General features: G+C 41.9%; 1 protein-coding gene across 1 annotated transcript; it reads left to right on the forward strand.

Annotated features, from left to right (window-relative positions):
- The first annotated feature begins 719 nt into the window (after window positions 1-719).
- IL22 (interleukin 22) lies at window positions 720-3367 on the forward strand. The gene is made up of 5 exons (XM_056130690.1): window positions 720-905; window positions 1342-1410; window positions 1535-1678; window positions 2569-2634; window positions 3290-3367. The coding sequence occupies exons 1-5, from the start codon at window positions 720-722 to the stop codon at window positions 3365-3367; spliced, it is 543 nt and encodes a 180-aa protein (XP_055986665.1).
- Window positions 3368-22187: the final 18820 nt, after the last annotated feature.

Here is a 22187-nt window from a genome sequence, read left to right on the forward strand (position 1 = left end):
TCATTTTGATAAAAATACAAGAATGGAAGAAAAACAATGCTTAGATTAATCTATACTTATTTTAAAAGTATACTTCTTTAGGACTCACATTCCTAAAAATATGACATAGATATTTTTAATGAAATGTTCTTCAACCTGTAATTACTTATTATTTAGTTAATTACTTAAAGATGAGACTATAGGACACAAGTCCTTTATTTCTGGTAACTTCCAATAAACATCTTTGAGAAGAGTAGGAAGATGAGTCTGTGACCAAGATGTTTGCTCATAAATTTAAAAAAATTATGTCAAATCTTGATTCTACCAAGACAAATCAATCATTTCCTTCAAAAATTTGTAGAATTTAGAAAATTTCTGGAATTTAACTGTAAAAGTGTACTTCCTCAGCCTAACATGACGCTTAAGGAAGTGCCCCCAGGTGAGAATGGGGATTTGTGGGCTGTGTGGTGATGAGTTTTCAGAAAAGTACTAGTAGTGATTACTAATAATGTGGTTAAACAATGTCCTGGAAAGGAGTAAAGTCTGCTATAAAAGCAGCAGCTTCTACCTTTCCATCACACACAGAATCACCGAGACAGTAAGTATTTCAGCAAACTTGATATAGCTGAATTTTTGGCTTAACAATTCTTTATTCTAAATTTTTTGTGTAATTTTTTCCTCTTGTTGCCTTGATACTAGGTTCTTCTCATCACCAGTTACGCCGTTTAGAGTTGTCTACCATGGCTGCTCTGCAGAGATCTGTGAACTCTTTCTGTAAGGACCTTCTGACCACCAGCTGCCTCCTCCTCATCGCCCTGTGGGTGCAGGGAGGAACTGCTGTGCCCGTCCGTCCTCAATGCAGACTGAACAGCATTGACTTACCGCCGACATCCGTTACCAACTACACCTTCAGGCTGGCTGAGGAGGTATTCCTCTTAAGCTTCTCTCTTTTATTTCTTCTCTACGTGCCACACAAATTGTTCTTTAAGTTTTATTCAGAGTACTTCTAAGATCTTTAGGAACTCATCATTTCTTCCCATTGTTTCCCATGTCCTTTCCTTGGATTCTTTGAAGATCTGGTTTTATGACAAGACCTTGCATTTTGACTTTTAAGATTCATGCACTGAGTTTTAGTCAAAAAACGAGGCACTTAATATTGATGAAAAACGATCATTTCTCCCCATTTATTCCTCTGGGCACTGTTTGAAATTCATACACATGTATGAGTTCTTTCTTTAGATTTTATGGAGTAAATCTAGGGGAGAGGACTTGGGGTAGATTTCTACCCTAATACAATATACATTTTTTTCTGCCATCTTGAGGAGCAGGCACTTAGTCTTTTAAAAACATTTTCTCTTTCAGGCCAGTTTGGAAGATAACAACACAGATGTTCGTCTCTTTGGGTATTATCAGCTGTTCCGTGGAGTGAATGTAAGCCTTGGTTGTGAGGAGCTGGGTGATGTGTCATCTTTGGTTATTCAGAGCAGTGGTATTGACAGTTGGGTCTTTGAAATACCCTCTAGAGTGACTCCTGCTGTTTCACTTTCACTTGCAGGTGACAGATTACTGTTACCTGATGAAGCAGGTCCTGAACTTTACCATTGAAGAAGTGCTGGTCCCCAACTGTAATAGATACCAGCCTTATATGGACACAGTGCTCTCCTATCTGATGAGGATCAGTTACAAGCTGAACCAATGTGTAAGTTCTCCCAGCATCAGCCTCTCCTTCACCCCATCCCTTTGCTTTTCTCTTTCTATTTGTAACACTTTTCAGCCTAGATATCATTGCCCCATCCTATGCTGACAGTAAGCGGTGTCTTCAAGGCATCATTTGGAATTACAGACATTTTGAGTTTATGCTGGTGACTGATGGGGTCTAAAAGACAAGGACAGAACACTTAAGTGTTTGTTTCTGGGAGAAAGCAAGTCAGGCAAGGTAGAATGAGAGAAGTGTCAAGAATTTTAAGGAAAAAATGTTCAGAAGGGGAAATGGATATACCAAGAATGAACTGATGGGGGAAGGGACTGTGAAAGAGAGAAAGAGGGAAATAAGAAGATTTAATATCCTATGGTTGACGAGAAAGAACGGCTGCCTTTTTGGATATCATGGGAAGTGACAAAGGTGTGTGAATTCTGTGACTCTGAACATTTAAAACAATGAGAGAAGTTCAAGTGGAGAAGGCAGAGTGCAGGGAACCTAGCATTTACTGAAGAGGCCCTTCTGTTCACACAGATGTTTTCTATGTATTTATTGTTCTGTGCATGCATTTTTGCAGAGATATAGTTAGGGTTTTATTCTTGACCTCACTCACATAAGCCAACCTACACTTTCCAAACATGTAAACCTCAGAAAGATTTCCCAATGATGAAGTGAGGTTAACTTTGATGTAAAGGAAGTGAAAGGATTTGTTCATCCAAAAAGAATTTAAGAGCTCAGGAAATGTAGGTTACTAGTGACATCTAGGTCATTGTGGGAAGCTTGGTAAAAATTTTCATCCCAGGTGAATTATAATTTACCTAAGTTAGGAAATTGGAAGCTTTTAGACTTTTAGCTCATCTGCAAAATGGATTGCTGTTTCTGTTTTGCAGCATATTGAGAGAGATGACTACAATATCCAGAGAAATGTGCAAGAACTGAAGGACACCGTTCAAAAGGTACTACGATAAGTGTTAATTAGTGTCAACTCTCGTAGTAAATAAGATAGACAAATTTTCTTTATTTACCCCCTACATTGTGATATTTTGCTTAAATTTCTTATAATTGGGTTATTTTGGAGAACACATATATTGATATGACTGTGTACTTTAAAATTAGACTTCAAAACAACTTCAATCTGCCTTTTTTGGTAAAGAGTGGATTTTAAACAGTTTTATGGGTGTGAAGCACACCCAAAATTGCTGCCAATTTGTGTTCTCTCGATTGGGATAGTCATAACTTTAAAGTTTTAGTAAATCACATTTTTTCATTTTATTGTTTATTTGCTTTTGGGGACACACCTGGTGGTGCTCAGAGCTTAGTCCTGACTGTGCTCAAGGGTCTTTCCTGGTGGGTCTCAGGGGGACCATGTGGGATGCTGGGGATCAAACCCAGATTGGCTGCATGCAAGGAAAGTGCCCTACCTGCTGTACTATCATCCTGACTCCATTGTATTTTGTTCTTGCTAAAGGGTGTTATTATATTTTTCCCCCCACAAAACATTGAAATGTAATTTTTCTCCCCTAGAAACCTAAGAGTGAGATCTCCCTTTAATTTATTCCCTTTAATTACATGGTGTAAATACTTAGATGCTCAAATTTATTATTTTCACAGCTTGGAGAGAGTGGAAAAATCAAAGTAATTGGAGAACTGAACTCACTTCACGGTCTTCTGGTCACTAAATGCTTTTAATTAGAGTAAAGCAAGAAGATGGGTACCTAACTGTGTTCTGCCTCTTAGAAATATAAGAAGATCACCAAAGGTTTTTATTTTTCCAACAGAAAATGAGAAGTCATACTCCATAGTCATAGGTGGATTCTAATTAAACTCTTGCTTAGTTAAAGGGAAGAAAGGTGATATTTATTGATAATATTTTAATGTAGTTGAAATTTTATACACAGAAATTTTTATTAAGAAATTATTTATTTCCACAAGAAGTTAAATTGCCATTTTAGATAAAACTGTGATAACCTTATTTCTATAATCATTATTTTATATTTATAATATATTTATTGTTATAATCAGATTTTATTTATGTTATTTTAATGTGCTTTTATTATAATGTGATGTTTCAAACTATATAAGATTAATGTTATACTAGTAGTTATAAAGCTACAATAATGATTCTTCAACATTAATAAACAAAATTTTGTGTTTTCTAAATCTTGTGGTTTCATGATTTTTCTCTAAGTATCATTAATATCATCAAAATTATCATCATCGTCATCATTATAATCCTCTTGTAATCATTCACATTTGATAAGTGTCCAAGATCCTCATGTAAATGACTTAATTTTGACTAAGCAATGATATAGAGAGTATTAGTATCTTCACTCTACAGGCAAGGAAACAGAAACTAGACATGTTAGGAGAAGTTGTGTAACTATGATTAGTTGACCTTTTAGAACCAAGTATACAGATTTGTGTTGATTCAGCATGTGATTCTGAAAATAAAAAGTGAGAAACTGAAAGCAATTCATATCTATACTAAATGGGTAAAGAAAATAATTGATGCTGCTAGGGAGATGCCCAGGAAGACTACTGTTTTTATGAAAAGCTTCAGGTCATTAGGGCAGAATTCTCTAATCTCCCTCTAAGATAGAAATTAAGGTAACAGGAAACCTTATGGATTTTTGGATCATAGCTGCTAGAGGAGTTTAGCACTGAGAAGTCTTGAGAGTGGGAGGAGGTGAAAGGTAATATGGAGCACGGGGGAGGAAAATACACAGGTGTTTTTAAATTAGTAAGTGGAAAAGAGAAGAAAGAGCAGAGATAGGGATAAAACTGGACTAAACTGTGTAAAAATGGGCAAAATGACACCGATATGTCAGAGTAATTCCTGTCAGGGAAGGTTTTTCAACAAATGCATGGGATCTTTCCATACTCAAGTTTTTAAGATTTTTTTGTTTGTTAGTTTGTTTGTCTGTGTGCCACTATAGGAATTACTATAAAGATCTTTCCACTAGCACTGTAGCACTCTCCTCCCGTTGTTCATCGATTTGCTCGAGTGGGCCCAGTAACGTCTCCATTGTGAGACTTGTTGTTACTATGTTTGGCATATCGAATACATCATGAGCAGCTTACAAGGCTTTGCCATGCGGGCGAGATACTCTCAGTAGCTTGCCGGGCTCTCCAAGAGGGCAGAGGAATCGAACCTGGGCTGGCTGCATGCAAGGCAAATGATCTACTGCTGTGCTATTGCTCCAGCCCAAAGATCTTTCCATAAAGGTGAAAATCAGTAATTAGAAGAGATTAGTGGATACTTCTCAAAAGTGTTTTCTTTTGCCCCTGACCCCACCCCTCAGATTTATTCTACAGGCCACTTACCAAACTCTTGACAAATTTCTGCAGAATTAGTTTAAGCCTGATAGCCACTAGTCAGCAGATGTGTAAATTGCAGGATTATTTATTTATTCAGTGAAGTTTATACAGAAGAGTATGAATTCCAAATGCCAAGAGCTTCCAAAGCTGTGCTTAGAAATGATAGAATTATAGTTATCTAGAGGACATCGAAAAGAGAAGCTTAAAGCTCATTCCTCTCCTCTTCCAAATGAATCTCATTGTAATGCACTAAAGGAAATATTTAGCACTGTACTCAATTGTTCAACAATCTTCTTGAAGTTGAGAGATAATAAAAGCATTTTTCTTAAGAAATTTATTCTATAGTGCCTCTATCCTAGGGCAAAGAGTCTGAAAGGGAAAAATAAAAAACTTTTGAATGCTAGTCAACAAAGATAAGGTGCCAGGATCTCTCCTTTTTAGTTCTGGAAGATAATGCTGAAAACAGATTTAGTGTGTACATGAGATAGTTCAATTCCTTTACAGGGACTTGAATATCATTATTGGTTAGTATCTCCAGTCACTTTGGGGTTTGGGAGTAAGCTGTCCACACTACTTTTGCTCTTAACATTGGCAGAGAGTTGGGATGTCTTCTTCCCAGTAGCAGATGGCAACATGCAGATAGTAAAGAAGACTATTCTGTGAGTCCGTGAAAGATACAGTTCCCCTGAGACAATAACCAACAGATAGGACTGACACGAAATACTAGAGGGTTTTGAGCTTGGGAAAAAAACAGATTTTCTTAAACTTCTCCAGTGACTGGGTAGAAAGTAGGTCTAAACATGGGTAAGAGAAGAAATGATAATAAAATGATTAAAAGAGGAGGTTATGGTTGATTGTACAGTAGTAGTTGGGAATAGAATCAGAGAGAAGGTTTAGATTTTAAGATTTGTATAGACATCACAGTAAGAAAATGCAATGATGCCAAAGGTTGAAAGCTGATATCCTATTGTCTCAGAAGCAACCACAAACATAGTGGCTTTAGCTTTCAAATCTACTTTTAAGGAAAGTTCACTGTTGAGAAAATCAGGTGGAGAAGGCTGAGATGAGTGGGCCTGATCATTGAAAGCAGATTGAAATATTGCTAGACCATGAGGATGAAGTAATTGGAACAAGAAGTTTCACTTTATTGTCTTATCAAATTGCTCCGACACTCCAGGACGCTTTCCGGACTCTTGAGCTAATTCGCCAGCGTGGTTTGGCGCATGCCTCAGGCAACCGCAAGCTAACGTCCGAGCTTGCAAAGCAGTGCAGAGATGCGATCAAGGAAGACCTCAAAGAGAGAAGAGCAGAAGTACTGGTAGATGCGGCAGAAGCCGGGAAAAGTATTCGTAACGCCCGCCTGTCCTTCGCCAACTATAAGAGCAAGATGACTGCCCTCCGACGTCCTGATGGATCCATCACATCCTCCAGAACGGCAATGGAGAAGATTATCCATGACTTCTCAAATCTTTTCGATAGCCATGTCCACTTGCCGACATACCAAATTCCACAGGATGGGTATGTCGTTCCCAACGTTCTCCCTTCCGAAATCCGACACGCCATTTCGTCAGTAAAGAAGCAAACAGCACCCGGCCCAGACAAGGTCAGACCTGAACACCTGAAGAACCTGCCGTCAGTACTCATCAATACACTGGCTCGGCTCTTCACTCGCTACCTGTCTGAATGCAAGGTTCCATCTCAATGGAAAATCAGCAGGACTGTACTACTGTTCAAGAAGGGAGACATCCATGACATTGGCAACTATCGCCCGATCTGCCTATTGTCTGTCATCTACAAGTTGTTCACTCGAGTCATCCTGAATAGGATTGGCAGAACACTAGATGAAGGACAACCATGCGAGCAAGCCGGGTTCCGCAAAGGATTCAGCACCATCGACCATATCCACACGATAACCAATCTCATTGAGGTTTCTCGGGAGTTCAAGATGCCGCTCTGCTTAACGTTCATTGATTTAAAGAAGTCCTTTGATTCTGTTGAGACGGAAGCGGTCATTGAAGCCCTAGCCAATCAGGGCATTCAAGCCCAATACATCAGGATCCTCCGTGAGCTGTATTGCAGATTCACTACCAGGATCTCACCATTCTACAAAGAAGTGATCGTTGATGTCAAGAGAGGGGTGCGGCAGGGTGATACCATTTCACCAAAACTCTTCAGTGCCACCCTCGAGAACATCATGCGACGACTGGAATGGGAAGGAATGGGAGTGAAGATAGATGGTCGGCAACTACACCACCTCCGCTTTGCTGATGACATTGTTTTAATAACACCAAACATCAGCCAAGCGGCACAAATGCTGGCCGACTTTGACCGTGAGTGTGGAAAGGTAGGACTACAGCTGAATCTTACGAAGACAATGTTTATGAGAAACAGCCTTGTTCCTGACGCCCCATTCGCTCTCAATGGAACGACCATCTCCGAATGCAACAGTTATGTGTACCTAGGTCGAGAGGTCAACATGACAAATGACCTGGCACCCGAGCTGCGCAGGAGGAAGAGAGCGGCTTGGAACACCTTCAAGAACGTCGAAGAAATAGCTAAGAGGACGAAGAACCTCCGGCTCCAGGCACATCTCTTTGATTCCACTGTTCTTCCTGCATTAACATATGCCTCAGAGACCTGGGCCCTACGCAAACAAGATGAGAACGCCATTCAGGTCTCCCAAAGAAGAATAGAAAGAGCTATGCTTGGAATATCACGTTTCACTCAAATGAGAGAGCGAATCCGGAGTTCTGACATCCGTCGACGATCAAGGATCAGGGACGCTGTCTCATTTGCCAAGGTGTCGAAAATCAGATGGGCTGGTCACGTAATGAGATTTAAAGACGACCGTTGGACTAGAGCTGTTACTGATTGGATTCCACGGGATGTCAAGAGACCGCGTGGCCGCCCACCTACCAGATGGTCAGACTTCTTTGTCAAGATCATGAACGATCGGTTTGAGGCCCTCCATGTTCCCGGAGCGAAGAGATGCCATTGGGCTACACTAGCACGCGACAGGGACAAATGGAGACGTTACTGGCGCCCGCTCGAGCAAATTGACGACTAACGGGAAGTTAAGTGATTAAGTGATTAAGTGATCAAATTGCTCCAAAGTCTTATCAATGGAAAATTTCATCACTATTCTCAAAGCAGATAGGATCTTTAAAACTCTGACTTTTAGGGGGCCCTCACTGGATGATGCTCAAGACTTACTCCTGTCTCTCTACACTCAGTGATCTCTCCTGATGATGCTGGGGTGCCATTATGGGATACCGGAGATCAAACCCAGGTTTCCTGAATGCAAGGCAAGCACCCTACCCACTGTACTATCTCTCTATCCACATCAGTTAATAATTTGCTTTTTAGGTGCTAGTTTATTTTTCAGGTTTGTTTTCACTTCTCAAATATCCTCCTGGTACCTGCTTGATCTCAGTCTTCTGACTGCATTTAATTGGAGGGAGGAATTAGCAAGACACTTAAGAGAAAACTAGGTCAGATTGTTTTGTTTGTTTCCCTTTGAAACCCTCATCCTAGGTTGCTGTGAAGGTTCATTGAACTCTTCTGTCTGAAACCTCAGTTTCTTTCACTCAGCATTCTCTACAGTTCCCCTTTGTGATCATAGAAATTATCTCAAGCACCCCTGGCCCTTAACCGACTTCCAGCTATTGAAAGTCTTGGGTTGTAACACTGACTCTTTCAGTTTGTTTTCAGCTCTTCCCATGTCTTAAAAAATCAGGGTCACTCTCCGCCTGCTCATCCTCTAGAGGCCACTGGACAGTCAGGTTTGGGCCCTTAGTGACGAGACACGTGGGGCCTCATGGGATGAGGGTGGAGCTGGCCCTTTCCTCCCCCATTCCAACGAGACTCCGAGTCGCCACCCATGAACAGCCTTTCTGGCTCCTGATCAAACTGCTTAATGGCCACGATCCCAGAGACTCAGGAACAAATCTCGGAACCCAGCAGGTTTTGGCAGAAATCCCTCCATATTTAAGTGTTAAAATTTCGGATTTTCAAAATCGTGCAGCCACTACTGCAGCCACACGACATCATATGTTATTCTTAACCAGAAATAGAAAACAAATTGTCTACAGTTGCCTTTTCGGCAGATCTGAGTGTTGGAGTAAAATCCCAAATAATAATGGTGGGTCTGGTGTCAAAATATTGAATGGGATCAAAGTAGAGAGAAAGTAAATTATCTGCCTCACAGGTAGGGGGAGGGTGTGGGGTGGAGGTATACTGGGGTTTTTGCAGGTGGAGAATGGGCTCTGGTGAAGGGACAGGTGTTTCATTGTGTGACCGAGACTTAAACCCGAAAGCTTTGTAATTGCTCTCATGGTGATCCAATGCATAAAATTATAAAAAATGGAAAAAAAGTAAGGTGGAGTTCATGCCCAATTCAATCAGCTAATCAGTGGCTGAATAAATAGCAGTACTACTACATAATAAAAAAAAATCAGGGTCAGAGTTGTGCCCTGCATGTAAGAGACCCCAGACTCAAACTTCTAGAGTCTCAAAAACAAAGCCCAAGTATTTTCCATTACCAGTTTGAGCACAACTTCTGTTGGAATTCTGGTTTACATACTCCTTTATCTTTCCTTATTACCTGTCCCCAAGTAATTGGAAGAAGTCTGGTGATTTAGATTAAAAAAGTTAAGGACACGAAATGAAGTCAGTATTTTTTCTGAATTGTATGAAAGTTTTGGTCCTGCAATCAAACAAAATTAGAATAGTATTTTGGTTTCTAAAATCTTAAAAATTCTTGTAAATAGATATCAGATCAGGTCATCAGAACTCTGTAATCCCTAAACAGATTCGAACTTTTGACTAAGTGGAAGAGGAAATCAGTGTGGAGAATACAAAGACCTCCTGATCTTGTGGGTTTTACCTCCGACAATTCTTTGCTGCTTATTTTTCTTTGCATGTGAAAATGAGTAGGCAGTGAATAATTTTTAGAGTTCCTATTGTCAGGTTCTGTATTCCCTGCCCCTTTCCAGACAGTACAAAGAGTAAGGCAGAGCAATCAGAAGGACTGGGCTGGGGGAAAGGGCTATTCAGACTGCTTTGATCCTGTGGAGGCTCTCCATCACAAAGTCTCACCTAGCTGATCACAATAGCTTCTTAAATGACAGACCTGTTTCTTAGACTTGTCTACACCTTAACAGGCTGGTATTAATGAAATAGACAAGGATACTTTTTAAAGGGAATCACTAGAGTAACCACCTATATTCAAATGCAAGGTCAACAACAATGACGATATTTTAACTATAAATGTATTTCATGAAGCTTCTGTGATCTACTTACACCAAAACTTGAAAACATTAATTTTTTGAAGCAAAATTAAGCATGCACCCCGGTTTTAACCTGACAATTTTATTACAATTAATCATACTGATGGTAAGTTATTTTAAAACTCATCAGGTCACTTCTCAAATTCTGAAATAACTTCCAAACTAACTTTGGTTACTGCATAGTTATAAAAATGTTTCTTCTGTATTATTGTATTTATTGGTATCTGGTTGTTCATAGGCTGGAGTGATAGCACAGAGGGTAGGGTGTTTGCCTTGCACGCGGCTGACCTGGGTTTGATTTCTCTGCCCCTCTCGGAGAGCCCGGCAAGATACTGAGAGTATCTCACCCGCATAGAAAAGCCTGGCAAGCTCCACGTGACGTATTTGATATGCCAAAAACAGTAACAACAAGTCTCACAATTTGTTGTGAGAAGTTACTGGTGCTCACTCGAGCAAATCGATGAACAACAGGAGGACAGTGCTACAGTGCAGTTGTTCATTGTAGTCTCTTATGATCCTTGTGCTACTGTGGTGTCCATTGGAATTCTCTTTCACTCCTTCAACCTCTCTGTTTCCATTTTTTAATTTCTTTTCTTTTTTTATTTATGAGTGATTAAAGTTCTGTTAAATTAATCACTTAATCACTTAATCCCCGTTATTCATTGATTTACTCGAGCGGGTGCCAGTAACGTCTCCATTCATCCCGGTTGCGTGCTAGCGTAGCCCAATGGTATCTGTTCATTCTAGGAACATGCAGAGCCTCAAACCGATCATTCAGGGTCTTGATGAAGAAGTCTGACCATCTTGTAGGTGGGCGTCCACGTGATCTTTTGATGTCCTGTGGAATCCCATCAGTAATGGCTCTAGTCCAGCGGTTGTCTGTAAACCTCATTACGTGTCCAGCCCATCTGATTTTTGATGTCTTGGCAAATGAGACAGCGTCCCTGATTCTTGAGCGTTGACGAAGATCAGAACTCCGGATTCTATCTCTCATTTGAGTGAATCGTGATATTCCAAGCATAGCTCTTTCGATTCCTCTTTGAGAGACCCGAATAGCGTTCTCATCCTGTTTTCATAGGGTCCAGGTCTCTGAGGCATATGTTAATGCAGGAAGAACAGTGGAATCAAAGAGATGTGCTCGTAGCTGGAGGTTCTTTGTCCTTTTAGTTATTTCTTGAAGGCATTCCAAGCCGCTCTCTTCCTCCTGCGCAACTCAGGTGCCAGGTCATTCATCATGTTGATTTCTCGACCTAGGTATATATAACTGTTGCATTCGGAGATGGTGGTTCCGTTGAGAGCGAATGGAGAGTCAGGAACAAGGCTGTTTCTCATAAACATTGTCTTCTTAAGATTCAGCTGTAGTCCGACATTTCCACATTCACAGTCAAAGTTGTTCAGCATTTGTGCCTGTTAAATTATTTTAAAAAATATAGCTCTTGGTTTCATTTACCTTTTGTTTTGTTTCTGTTTCATTTTCTTCCACTTTGATATTTGTTATTTCCTTCCTTTTAAGTAAAAGGTTTCTTTTGGTTTCATTTGTTCTTAATTTACAAGTTAAATTGCTTACCAGTGATTTTTCTTGTTTCCTGATGCAGGGACATATTGTGACAAACTTCCCTTAGTACTCCTCTGGTGGTATCCCATAGATTTTGATAACTTGTGTCTTTTAGGTTATCTCTATGTGTTTTACCTCTATAGATCCATTATCATTAATAATTTAACATTATATAATGTTCATTTATTTTTGCTCAGAAGTCTATTTACGTAATGTTAATATAGTGGTTCTTGCCTTTAAATTTTTTCATTGACTTGGCATACCCAGTCTATATCCCTTTAATCTAAGTCTACACTTTAAAAAAATTGAGTTTCTTGTAAACAATATATTGTTGGGTTTGGCATTTTATCCATCTCATGTTGTATTAATATACCTTACATTATAACTTTTAACTTTGGTCCTTTTACATATAAGATAGTTATATCCATGGGGGCTTGCTACTGTCATGCTTTCGACATTTTTTTGCTTCTATTCATTTTCTTGTTGAATTTTTTGTAGACTTAACTTTTTTTCAGTGTAGATAGCAGAGCTCTCCATCACTTTTTTTTTCAGAAAAGACCTTTTTCCCTTATGGTCATCTGAATGAGAATACTTGAAGGGTATAATTCGATTGACTGGTAATTTTTGTCTGAGTAATTTGAATGTGTTCTTTCTTTCTCACCTTCCCTGTAGACTTTCTGCAGAATAGTATGATAAAAATATGATTGGAGTACTTTATAAATTATCTATTTTCCCCATAAATGTATTCAATATACCTTCTTTATTTTGAGCTTTTGATAGTATCACAACTATGGGGTTTTGATATATGTATGTTAGCATTTAAGTAACCAGGTTTTCTGAATGCTTCATTGACTTGTATGTTTCTTTCTTTCTTTTTCCAGTTTCTGAATGTTTTTCTTCTATTGTTTATTTTCCAACTGTTATTGGGACACCATCATTTACAATACTGATAATGATAGACTTTTATGCATACCTTGTTCTAATTCCACACTCACCACCAGTATATCAGGGTCCCTCTACCAATGTCCCACGGTCCCTTTCATCTCAGGTTCGTTGAATTTTTCCATTTGTTTTTCCTTTACCATGTTTATTTATATACTACAGATGGGAAAGATTATTTTGTAATTGTCTCTTTTTTGACTGACCTTTAGTCAGCATGTTACTCTCTAGTACCATTCATGGAATGGTAAGTGATAGCACTGTAGCACTGTCCTCCCGTTGTTCATCAATTTGCTGGAGCAGGCCCAGTAACATCTCCATTGTGAGACCTGTTGTTACTGTGTTTGGCATATTGAATATGTCACGGGTAGCTTGCCAGGCTTTGCCAAGTGGGCAAGATAACTCTCGGTAGCTCGCCGGGCTCTCTGAGAGGGTCAGAGAAATCGAACCTGTGCCGACCAGGTTGGCCAAGTGCAAGGCAAACACCCTACCCGCTGTGCTATCAATATAAAGGAATGTTGGATAGCAGGTGTGCATAAAAATGCAGTGAAGAATCACCGGACTTCGTGTTTTAGGGGAGATCAATGAAAGCAGATGGGACAGACAAGGTGGGCGCACCCCAACCGGCAGTAGGACCCCTCGTGTGGAAGCCGTGCCCTCCTCCCGCTGACCTGGGGTCTTCCTGGTCTTTGGCTGCAGCCAGGGCTCTGAGACAAGCTGTACTCTAGGGGTGGGGATGCGGCGTACTTGGTCATCATGAAGTAGAGAACTCCCTGTCCTCCACAGACCGGGGGGAACCTAGCTCTTCCAGGTGGTAAGACCCCACACCTCCCCACATCTCTCCAGCAAGCCTTTGGGGCGGCCAGCACTCTGACAGGCCGCCTTTAGCCTTTCACATGGCCCATGTTTATGGTCAGCCATGGCAGGTGGCAGCACAAAGGGCTTCTCGCCATGGCCAGTAAGGCGAGTCCACTTCGGGAGCCTCAGTGGACATGTAGGAAGGGGGCCGAGCCAAAAGGCTGTGTGTGTGGACAGTGGCTGGGTTTAGCTGGGGGAAGGGGGCTCTGGCCATTCTTGCTACTAAGTGTTTTGGATCTTCACCACCAAGAGGTGGCAGAAAGCTACTGGTGAAGTTGAAAGATTCTTGGCCCACCTCCTCCCTCTCCCTGAACACTTATTTCTCGATGACTCTGGAAATTCGAATGCTCAGAACTCAGTTTTCAAGCTCCATAAGCTAGACTCTTTCGTTCAAGCAAGCAAGCTGGGCCACATGGGGAGTCTTCAGCGATGCTTCACAAATCAAACCAGAGGTCCCACTTGTCCAGTGAGCCCTGATTGTGGGCCGGGCACTGAGCCAAGGGATCTGACTCCTCACTCATTTGCTCGTTATAACCACCTCCGGGGCAATGCTGAGAAAAACAGGCAGGAACGGTGATGCAGAGAGCCCGTCCAGACGGATATGGAGGATGGAGCAGCGCCCCGCTGGGTGACGCCTTCTCTTCATAGGAAGATCCTGATGAAGTGGTATGATCTTATATTTTCTTAAAGTGAGTAGTATTCCATTGTGTATGTATTGTGTGTATATATACATGTACATATGTGTGTGTGTGTATATATATATATTTATACACCAAAATTTCTTTGTGCATTATTTCTTCATGGATACTTGTTGTTTTCCAAAACTTTTCTATTGTGAATAATAGTGTTGTAATGAATATAGGAGCACAAATGTCTTTTCAAAAATAGTATATTTGGGGTAGGTGCCAAGTTGTGGAATTGCTGGGCCATATGGAAGCTAAATTCTTAGGTTTTTTTTTTTTTAGAAGTTTAATTATTCCAGAGAGGCTTAACCAGTTTATATCCACCAACAGTGTAGAAAGACTCCTTCCCCCACTCCATCCTGTTCAGTATTTATTGTTTCTGTTCTTTTTGATGTATGCCAATCTCACTGTTACAAGGTATGTTTCATTGTTGTGTTGATTTGCGTTTCTCTGATGTCGAGTGATGAAGATCACTTTTTCTTACAATTATTGATCATATATATATCTTCTTAGAGGAAATGTTTGTTCAGAATTTCTCCCCATTTTTTGATGGGTTGTGACTTTTGTTGTATTACAAGTGTTTTATACATCTTTAATATTTTTTTTTGTAGGAGTACTGCTAGTTATTCAGCCACTGATTAGCTAATTGAATTGTGCATGAACTCCACCTTACTTTTTTTTTTCTTTTTCCATTTTTTTTATAATTTTATTTATTGAATCACCGTGAGAGCAGTTACAAAGCTTTTGGGTCTAAGTCTCAATCATACAATGAAACATCCATACCTTCACCAGTGCCCATTCTCCACCACCAAAAATCCCAGTATACCCCCATCCCACACCCTCCCCCTGCCTGTGGGGCAGATGATTTCCACATTACTCTCTACTTTGATCACATTCACTATTTCGACACCAGACCCACCATTATTTAAGATTTTACCCCAACACTCAGATCTGCTGAAAAGGCAACAATAGACAATTTGTGTTCTATTGCTGGTTATGAATAACATGATATTGTGTGGCTGCAGTAGGGCCATGTGGTTTTGAAGTTCTGAAATGTTAACACTTAAATCTGGAGGGATTTCTGCCAAAAGCCACTGGGTTTAGAGATCTGCTACTGAGTCTCTGGGATCATGGCCGTTGAGCAGCTTGATGAGGAGCCAAAGAGGCCATTCGTGGGTGATGACTTTGGGTCTCATTGGGGTGGGGAAGACAGGCCCGGCTCTACCTCCTCCCATGAGACCCAACAAGTTTCGTCACTGCGGGCCCAAGCCTGACTGTCCAATGGCCTCTGGAGGATGACAGCCACCAAGTCGCCAAGAGGGAGCAGGCGGAGGGACAGAACCCTTTCCTCCCTGGGGTGTCCCGGTGACAGTAACCTACTGAGGGGTCCGGACACATTTCTGACAAAAGCCACTGGGTTTCAAAATCTGTTTCTGAGTCTCTGGGATCAAGGCCATTGATCAGCTTGATGAGGAGCCAGAGAGGCCGTTTGTGGGCGATGACTTGGGGTCTCGTTAGGGTGGGGAGGACAGGCCCGGTTCCACCTTCCCCCCACATCCCGTGAGACCCAACAAGTTTCATCACTGTGGGCCCAAGCCTGACTGTCCAATGACCTCTGGAGGATGACAGCCACCAAGTCGCCAAGAGGGAGCAGGCGGAGGGACAGCACCCATTCCCCCCTGGGGTGGCCTGGTGACAGTAACCTACTGCGGGGTCCGGACACATTTCTGACAAAAGCTGCTGGGCTTCGAGATTTGTTTCTGAGTCTCTGGGATCAAGGCCGTTGATCAGCTTGATGAGGAGCCAGAGAGGCCGTTTGTGGGTGATGACTTGGGGTCTCGTTATTGTGGGGAGGACAGGCCCGGTTCCACCTCCCCCCCCCCCCCATCCCGTGAGACCCAACAAGTTTCGTCACTGCGGGCCCAAGCCTGACTGTCCAATGGCCTCTGGAGGATGACAGCCACCAAGTCGCCAAGAGGGAGCAGGCGGAGGGACAGCACCCATTCCTCCCTGGGGTGGCCCGGTGACAGTAACCTACTGCGGGGTCTGGACACATTTCTGACAAAAGCCACTGGGTTTCAAGATCTGTTTCTGGGTCTCTGGGATCAAGGCCGTTGATCAGCTTGATGAGGAGCCAGAGAGGCCGTTTGTGGGCGATGACGTGGGGTCTCGTTAGGGTGGGGAGGACAGGCCCGGTTCCACCTTCCCCCACATCCCGTGAGACCCAACAAGTTTCATCACTGCGGGCCCAAGCCTGACTGTCCAATGACCTCTGGAGGATGACAGCCACCAAGTCGCCAAGAGGGAGCAGGCGGAGGGACAGCACCCATTCCCCCCTGGGGTGGCCCGGTGACAGTAACCTACTGCGGGGTCTGGACACATTTCTGACAAAAGCTGCTGGGCTTCGAGATTTGTCTCTGAGTCTCTGGGATCAAGGCCGTTGATCAGCTTGATGAGGAGCCAGAGAGGCTGTTCGTGGGCGATGACTTGGGGTCTCGTTGGGGTGGGGAGGACAAGCCCGGCTCCACCCTCATCCCGTGAGGCCCTGTGTGTCTCGTCACTGGGGGCCCAAATGTGACTATCCAGTGGCCTCAGATGGATGGCGGCCACTGGGCCGCCAGGGGGAGTAGGCCAAGGCACGAAACCTATTCCCACCTGGGTTGGCCCAGCACTGGTAGCCTACTGCAGAGACCAGACACATTTCTACCTAAAGCCACTGGGTTCTGAGATTCGTTTCTGAGTCTCTGGGATCATGTCCATTAAGCAGTTCAATCAGGAACCAAAGAGGCCTTGCCTCCTATTATATAGCTGAGCCGGAGGTGGTTTGTGGGTGTGTTTCCCACATACCTAACTTTTGGCCGTTTACTTTCTTGGTAAACTTTGCCCCAAGTTTTTGGGGTCTGGCCAAAGGCACAGCAGCAATTTTGGGGTATCTGGAAGTCTGAAGGCGCCATGAGGCTGCTGATGCACTCGCCTCACAGGTACAGATTGACCTGCTGGCGGCACCATACCCCCATATACATTTTTAATATTAACCCTTTGTCAAATGAGTGGTGAGTAATTATTTTCTCTGAATCTTTGGGGTATATTTTTATTCTGGCCATTGTTTCTTTTTAAGTGCAGAAGATTGTTAATTTGACTAAGTAGCCCCATTTGTTTATCTTTCCTTCCCTTTTACTTGGCCAATAGCATTGAATCATTGACAATGCCTCTGGAGTCAATACCATCAAGGATTTTGCCTATGTTTTACTCATTATAATTTATGGACTGAGGTCTGCTATAGATTTCTTTAATCTATTTCAAACTGACCTCTGTTTATAGTGTCAGACAGGGGTTAATTTTGTGTGTGTGTATGTATGTATGTGTGGTTAACCAATTTTCCCAACATTACACTTTGAAGAGATTTCCTTGCTCCACTTTATACATCCTAGATCTAGATCCTTTGTTGAAGAATAGCTGTCCATAGGCTTGAAGTTGTGTCTCTGGTGTCTCAATTTTCTTACATTAGTCTGAGAGAACTGTTTTATTCCTCTACCACACAGTTTTAATTAGTACAGTTTTATGGTATAATTTAATGTCAGGGAAAGAATTGTCTCTCATATTCTTTTTCCTAGAATTGTTTAGACTATCTAAGGGTTTTATTGTGACATAAAACTTTTTTAACTTATTTATTGAATCACCGTGAGAACAGTTACAAAGCTTTCAGGTTTAAGTCTCAGTCATACAATGATCAAACACCCATCCCTTCACCAGTGCATATTTTCCACCACCAAGGATCCCAATATACCCCCCATCCCACCCCTCCCCATGTCTGTGAGGCAGATGATTTCCACTTAAGTCTCTCTCTACTTTGATTACATTTATTATTTCGACAAAAGACGCACCATTATTATTTGGAATTCCCCCCCAACAATCAGACCTGCTGAAAAGGCATCATGAAATAATTTATTGCTGGTTATGAAGACCATAGGGTTTCTGATATTTTACTAATTAAGTCTGGAGGGATTTCTGACAAAAGCTGCATAGTTCCGAGATTGGTTTGTGTGCCTCTGGGTCCATGGCCAAGCCAGAGAGCCGCTCATAGGGGGCAACTCATGGTCTTGTTGGGGTGGGAAGGATGTGCAGGTACTGCCCCCCGTCCCAGTTGCCCCATCACTGCCGACTCATACCTGGCTGTCCAATGAACTCTGAGGCAGCAGCCACCATGCCATCATCGGGGGAAAAGGCGAAAGAGACAGACACCCCTTCCCTCCCTGGGGGGGGGGGGGGCATGGCACCGTAGCTTAATGCATAGTCCATTCACATTTTTGCCAAAAGCCATTGGGTTCCGAGTGACATAAAACTTTTTTTTATTAGTGAAACACCATGAGGTACAATTGTAGACTTTCAAACTTTCATGCTTGAGTTTCAGTTATACAATGATCAAGTACCCATCCCTCCACCAGTGCCTATTCTCCACTACCAATGATTCCAGTAGCCCTCCAATCCCCCCATCCCCCCCACACCCCACAGCGCCTCTGTGGCAGGGCATTCCCTTTTTCTCACTCTTTCCTTTAGGGTGTTGTAGAGGTATTGAGTGCCCATCATGTTCTGTTTATAGTCTACTTTTCAGCATTCATCTCACATCCCAAGCGAGTCCTCCAAACATCCTTTACTTGGTGTTCCCTTCTCTATCTGAGCTGCTTTTTCACCCAGCGTGTGCTGTCGGTTTCCAAGCTGTGGAGCAGACCTCCTGGTACTTATCTCAACTATTCTTGTGTATTCGACTCCCATTCTGTTACTTTTTTTCCCCAGATGAGTGCAGTCTTTCTATGACTCTTTCTGGTTCATTTCACTTAGCATGATACTTTCCATGTAGAACCACTTGTATGTAAATTTCATGACTTCATCTTTTCTAATAGCTGCATAGTACTCCATTGTGTAGATGTACCAAAGTTTCTTTAACCAGTCATCTGTTCTCGGGCACTCAATTTTTTTTCCAAATTTTGGCTATTGTGCACAGTGCAGACGTTACTGGGCCCACTCAAGCAAATTGATGGACAACGGAGGGCAGTGACAGTGACAGTGAACAGTGCAGCAATGAACATAGAAGTGCAGATGTCATTTTGATTGTACTTTTTTGCCTCTCTGAATATATTCCCAGGAGTGGTATTGCTGGGTCAAATGGGAGCTCAATTTCTAATTTTTTGAGAATCGTCCATACTGTTTTCCAAAAGGGCTGAACCAGTCGGTATTCCCACCAGCAATGAAGGAGGGTCCCTTTCTGGCCACATCCGCGCCAGCATCAGTTGCTTTTGTTCTTTTGAATGTGGGCCAGTCTCTGTGGTGTGAGATGATATCTCGTTGTTTTGATCTGCATCTCCCTGATGATTAGTGATGTAGACCTTTTTCTCATGTTTCTTTTTGCCACCAAATGACATAAAACTGTTTTTTTTTCTTTTGGCGTCACACCTGGCGATGCACAGGGGTTACTCCTGACTCTGCACTCAGGAGTTACTCCTGCCAGTGCTCAAGGGACCATATGGGATGCTGGGAATCGAACCCGGGTCAGCCGTGTGCAAGGCAAACGCCCTACCCACTGTGCTATCTCTCCAGTCCCCAAATAAAACTTTTAACAGTATTTGATACATGTCTTTAAAAAATTCCATGGGATTTTTTAAACCTTTTTTTTTGGCTTTTTTTTTTCCTCAATCAGCGATGCTCAGGGGTTATTCCTGGCTCTACACTCAGGAATTATACTTAATGGTGCTTGGGAAATCATATGGGATGCCAGAAATAGAACCGTGGTTGGTTTTGAACCCTGGAAAGGCAAACACCTACCCTATCTGTTGTACTATCGCTCCTGCCCCGCTATGAAAATATTTTTTTTATAGGAATTGAATTGAAAACTATATAGTAAGTTGGTAGGATGGTCCTTTTGACTATAGTAATGCTTCCAATTCATGAACAGGTGATATGATTTCATTTCCTTGTAACTTTTATTTCTGTTTATATTGATTTATACTTTTCTTTTTTCTAAATCTTTCACCTGCTTGTTAATCTGCTTTCCAAATAGTTGATTTTGGGGAGCATTATTGTAAGTGGAATTTTAAAAATTTCTTTTTCTTCTACTTCATTGTTTACATATAGAAATAAAATAGTTTCATTTATAAATGCTAATTTTTTAAAGTTTATTTTGATGTACCCAAAAGCCACAAATGATGCATTTTTAGAGTTGAAATAGATTAGATAAAAAATTAAATTATGAGTAGTAGTACTTCCACATTATATATAAAAAACAAAATAAAAGATACAGCTAAGATACTAAAAACATTTAATTATGCGGGGACAGTGCTCCCCAGCAGGTCAACCTGCAATTGCGGGGCAAGTGTATCAGAAGCCTGATGGTAACTCCATAACCCCAAATTGCTGCTGCACCTCTGGCCAGACCCCAAGAACTTGAGACTAAGTTTCCTAAGAAATTAAATAGCCAAAAGTTAGGTATGTGGGAGTCACTCCCACAAACCACCTCTGGCTCACCTATACAAGCTCATTTATGATCCTTGCTTCAGAGATCCATAAATAAATCTCAAAAGAGATCATAATCAGGCCATTTAAGTGCATTAATGGTCATGATTCAGAGACTCACAAATGAATCTCGGAAGAGAGCAGCATGACACAGAGATTCCTCCAGACCCCAAATATTAAAAAAATTTTAGAATTCCAGGAGCACACGTCCACTTTCATGGTTGTACGACATCTTATACTAATCATAAGAAGCAATTCAAAATAAATTATTTATCATCTGCCTCTGGGGCAGGCTTGGGTGGTGGTGGGAAGGTTCAAAATAATGGTGATGGGAAGGTGTGGTGGTGAGACTGGTGTTGAAATGTTGAATGCAAACAATTCCTGTGAACAACTTTATGAAAATAAAATTTAAAAATTAAAAAATAAAATAATGTGCAGTTCATGCCCGCTTCAGTCAGCTTAATCAGTGGTTGAATAAATAGCAGTACTCCTACATTTGCAAATTAAGTTATTAAAATATTCACTTAATCACTTAACTTCCCGTTAGTCATCGATTTGCTTGAGCGGGCGCCAGTAACGTCTCCATTTGTCTCTGTCGCGTACTATTGTAGCCCAATGGCGTCTGTTCTCTCTAAGAACATGAAGAGGCTCAAACCGATCGTTCATGATCTTGATGAAGAAGTCTGACCATCTGGTAGGTGGGCGGCCACGCGGTCTTTTGACATCCCATGGAATCCAGTCGGTAACAGCTCTAGTCCAGCGGTCGTCTTTAAATCTCATTACGTGACCAGCCCATCTGATTTTTGACACCTTGGAAAACGAGACAGCTTCCCTGATTCTTGATTGTCGATGGATGTCGGAACTCCGGATTCTTTCTCTCATTTGAGTGAAACGTGATATTCCAAGCATAGTTCTTTCAATTCCTCTTTGGGAGACCCCAATAGCGTTCTCATCCTGTTTACGTAGGGCCCGGGTCTCTGGGTCTCTGAGGCATATGTTAATGCAGGAAGAACAATGGAATCAAAGAGATGTGCCTGGAGCCGGAGATTCTTCGTCCACTTAGCTATTTATTCGACGTTCTTGAAGGCGTTCCAAGCCGCTCTCTTCCTCCTGCGCAGCTCGGGTGCCAGGTCATTTGTCATGTTGACCTCTCGACCTAGGTACACATAACTGTTGCATTCGGAGATGGTCATTCCGTTGAGAGAGAATGAGGCATCAGGAATGAGGCTGTTTCTCATAAACATTGTCTTCGTAAGATTCAGCTGTAGTCCTACCTTTCCACACTCACGGTCAAAGTCGGCCAGCATTTGTGCCGCTTGGCTGATGTTTGGTGTTATTAAAACAATGTCATCAGCAAAGCG

This window comes from Sorex fumeus, unplaced genomic scaffold, assembly GCF_029834395.1.
Source record: "Sorex fumeus unplaced genomic scaffold, SorFum_2.1 ptg000081l, whole genome shotgun sequence".
Taxonomy (NCBI): domain Eukaryota; kingdom Metazoa; phylum Chordata; class Mammalia; order Eulipotyphla; family Soricidae; genus Sorex; species Sorex fumeus.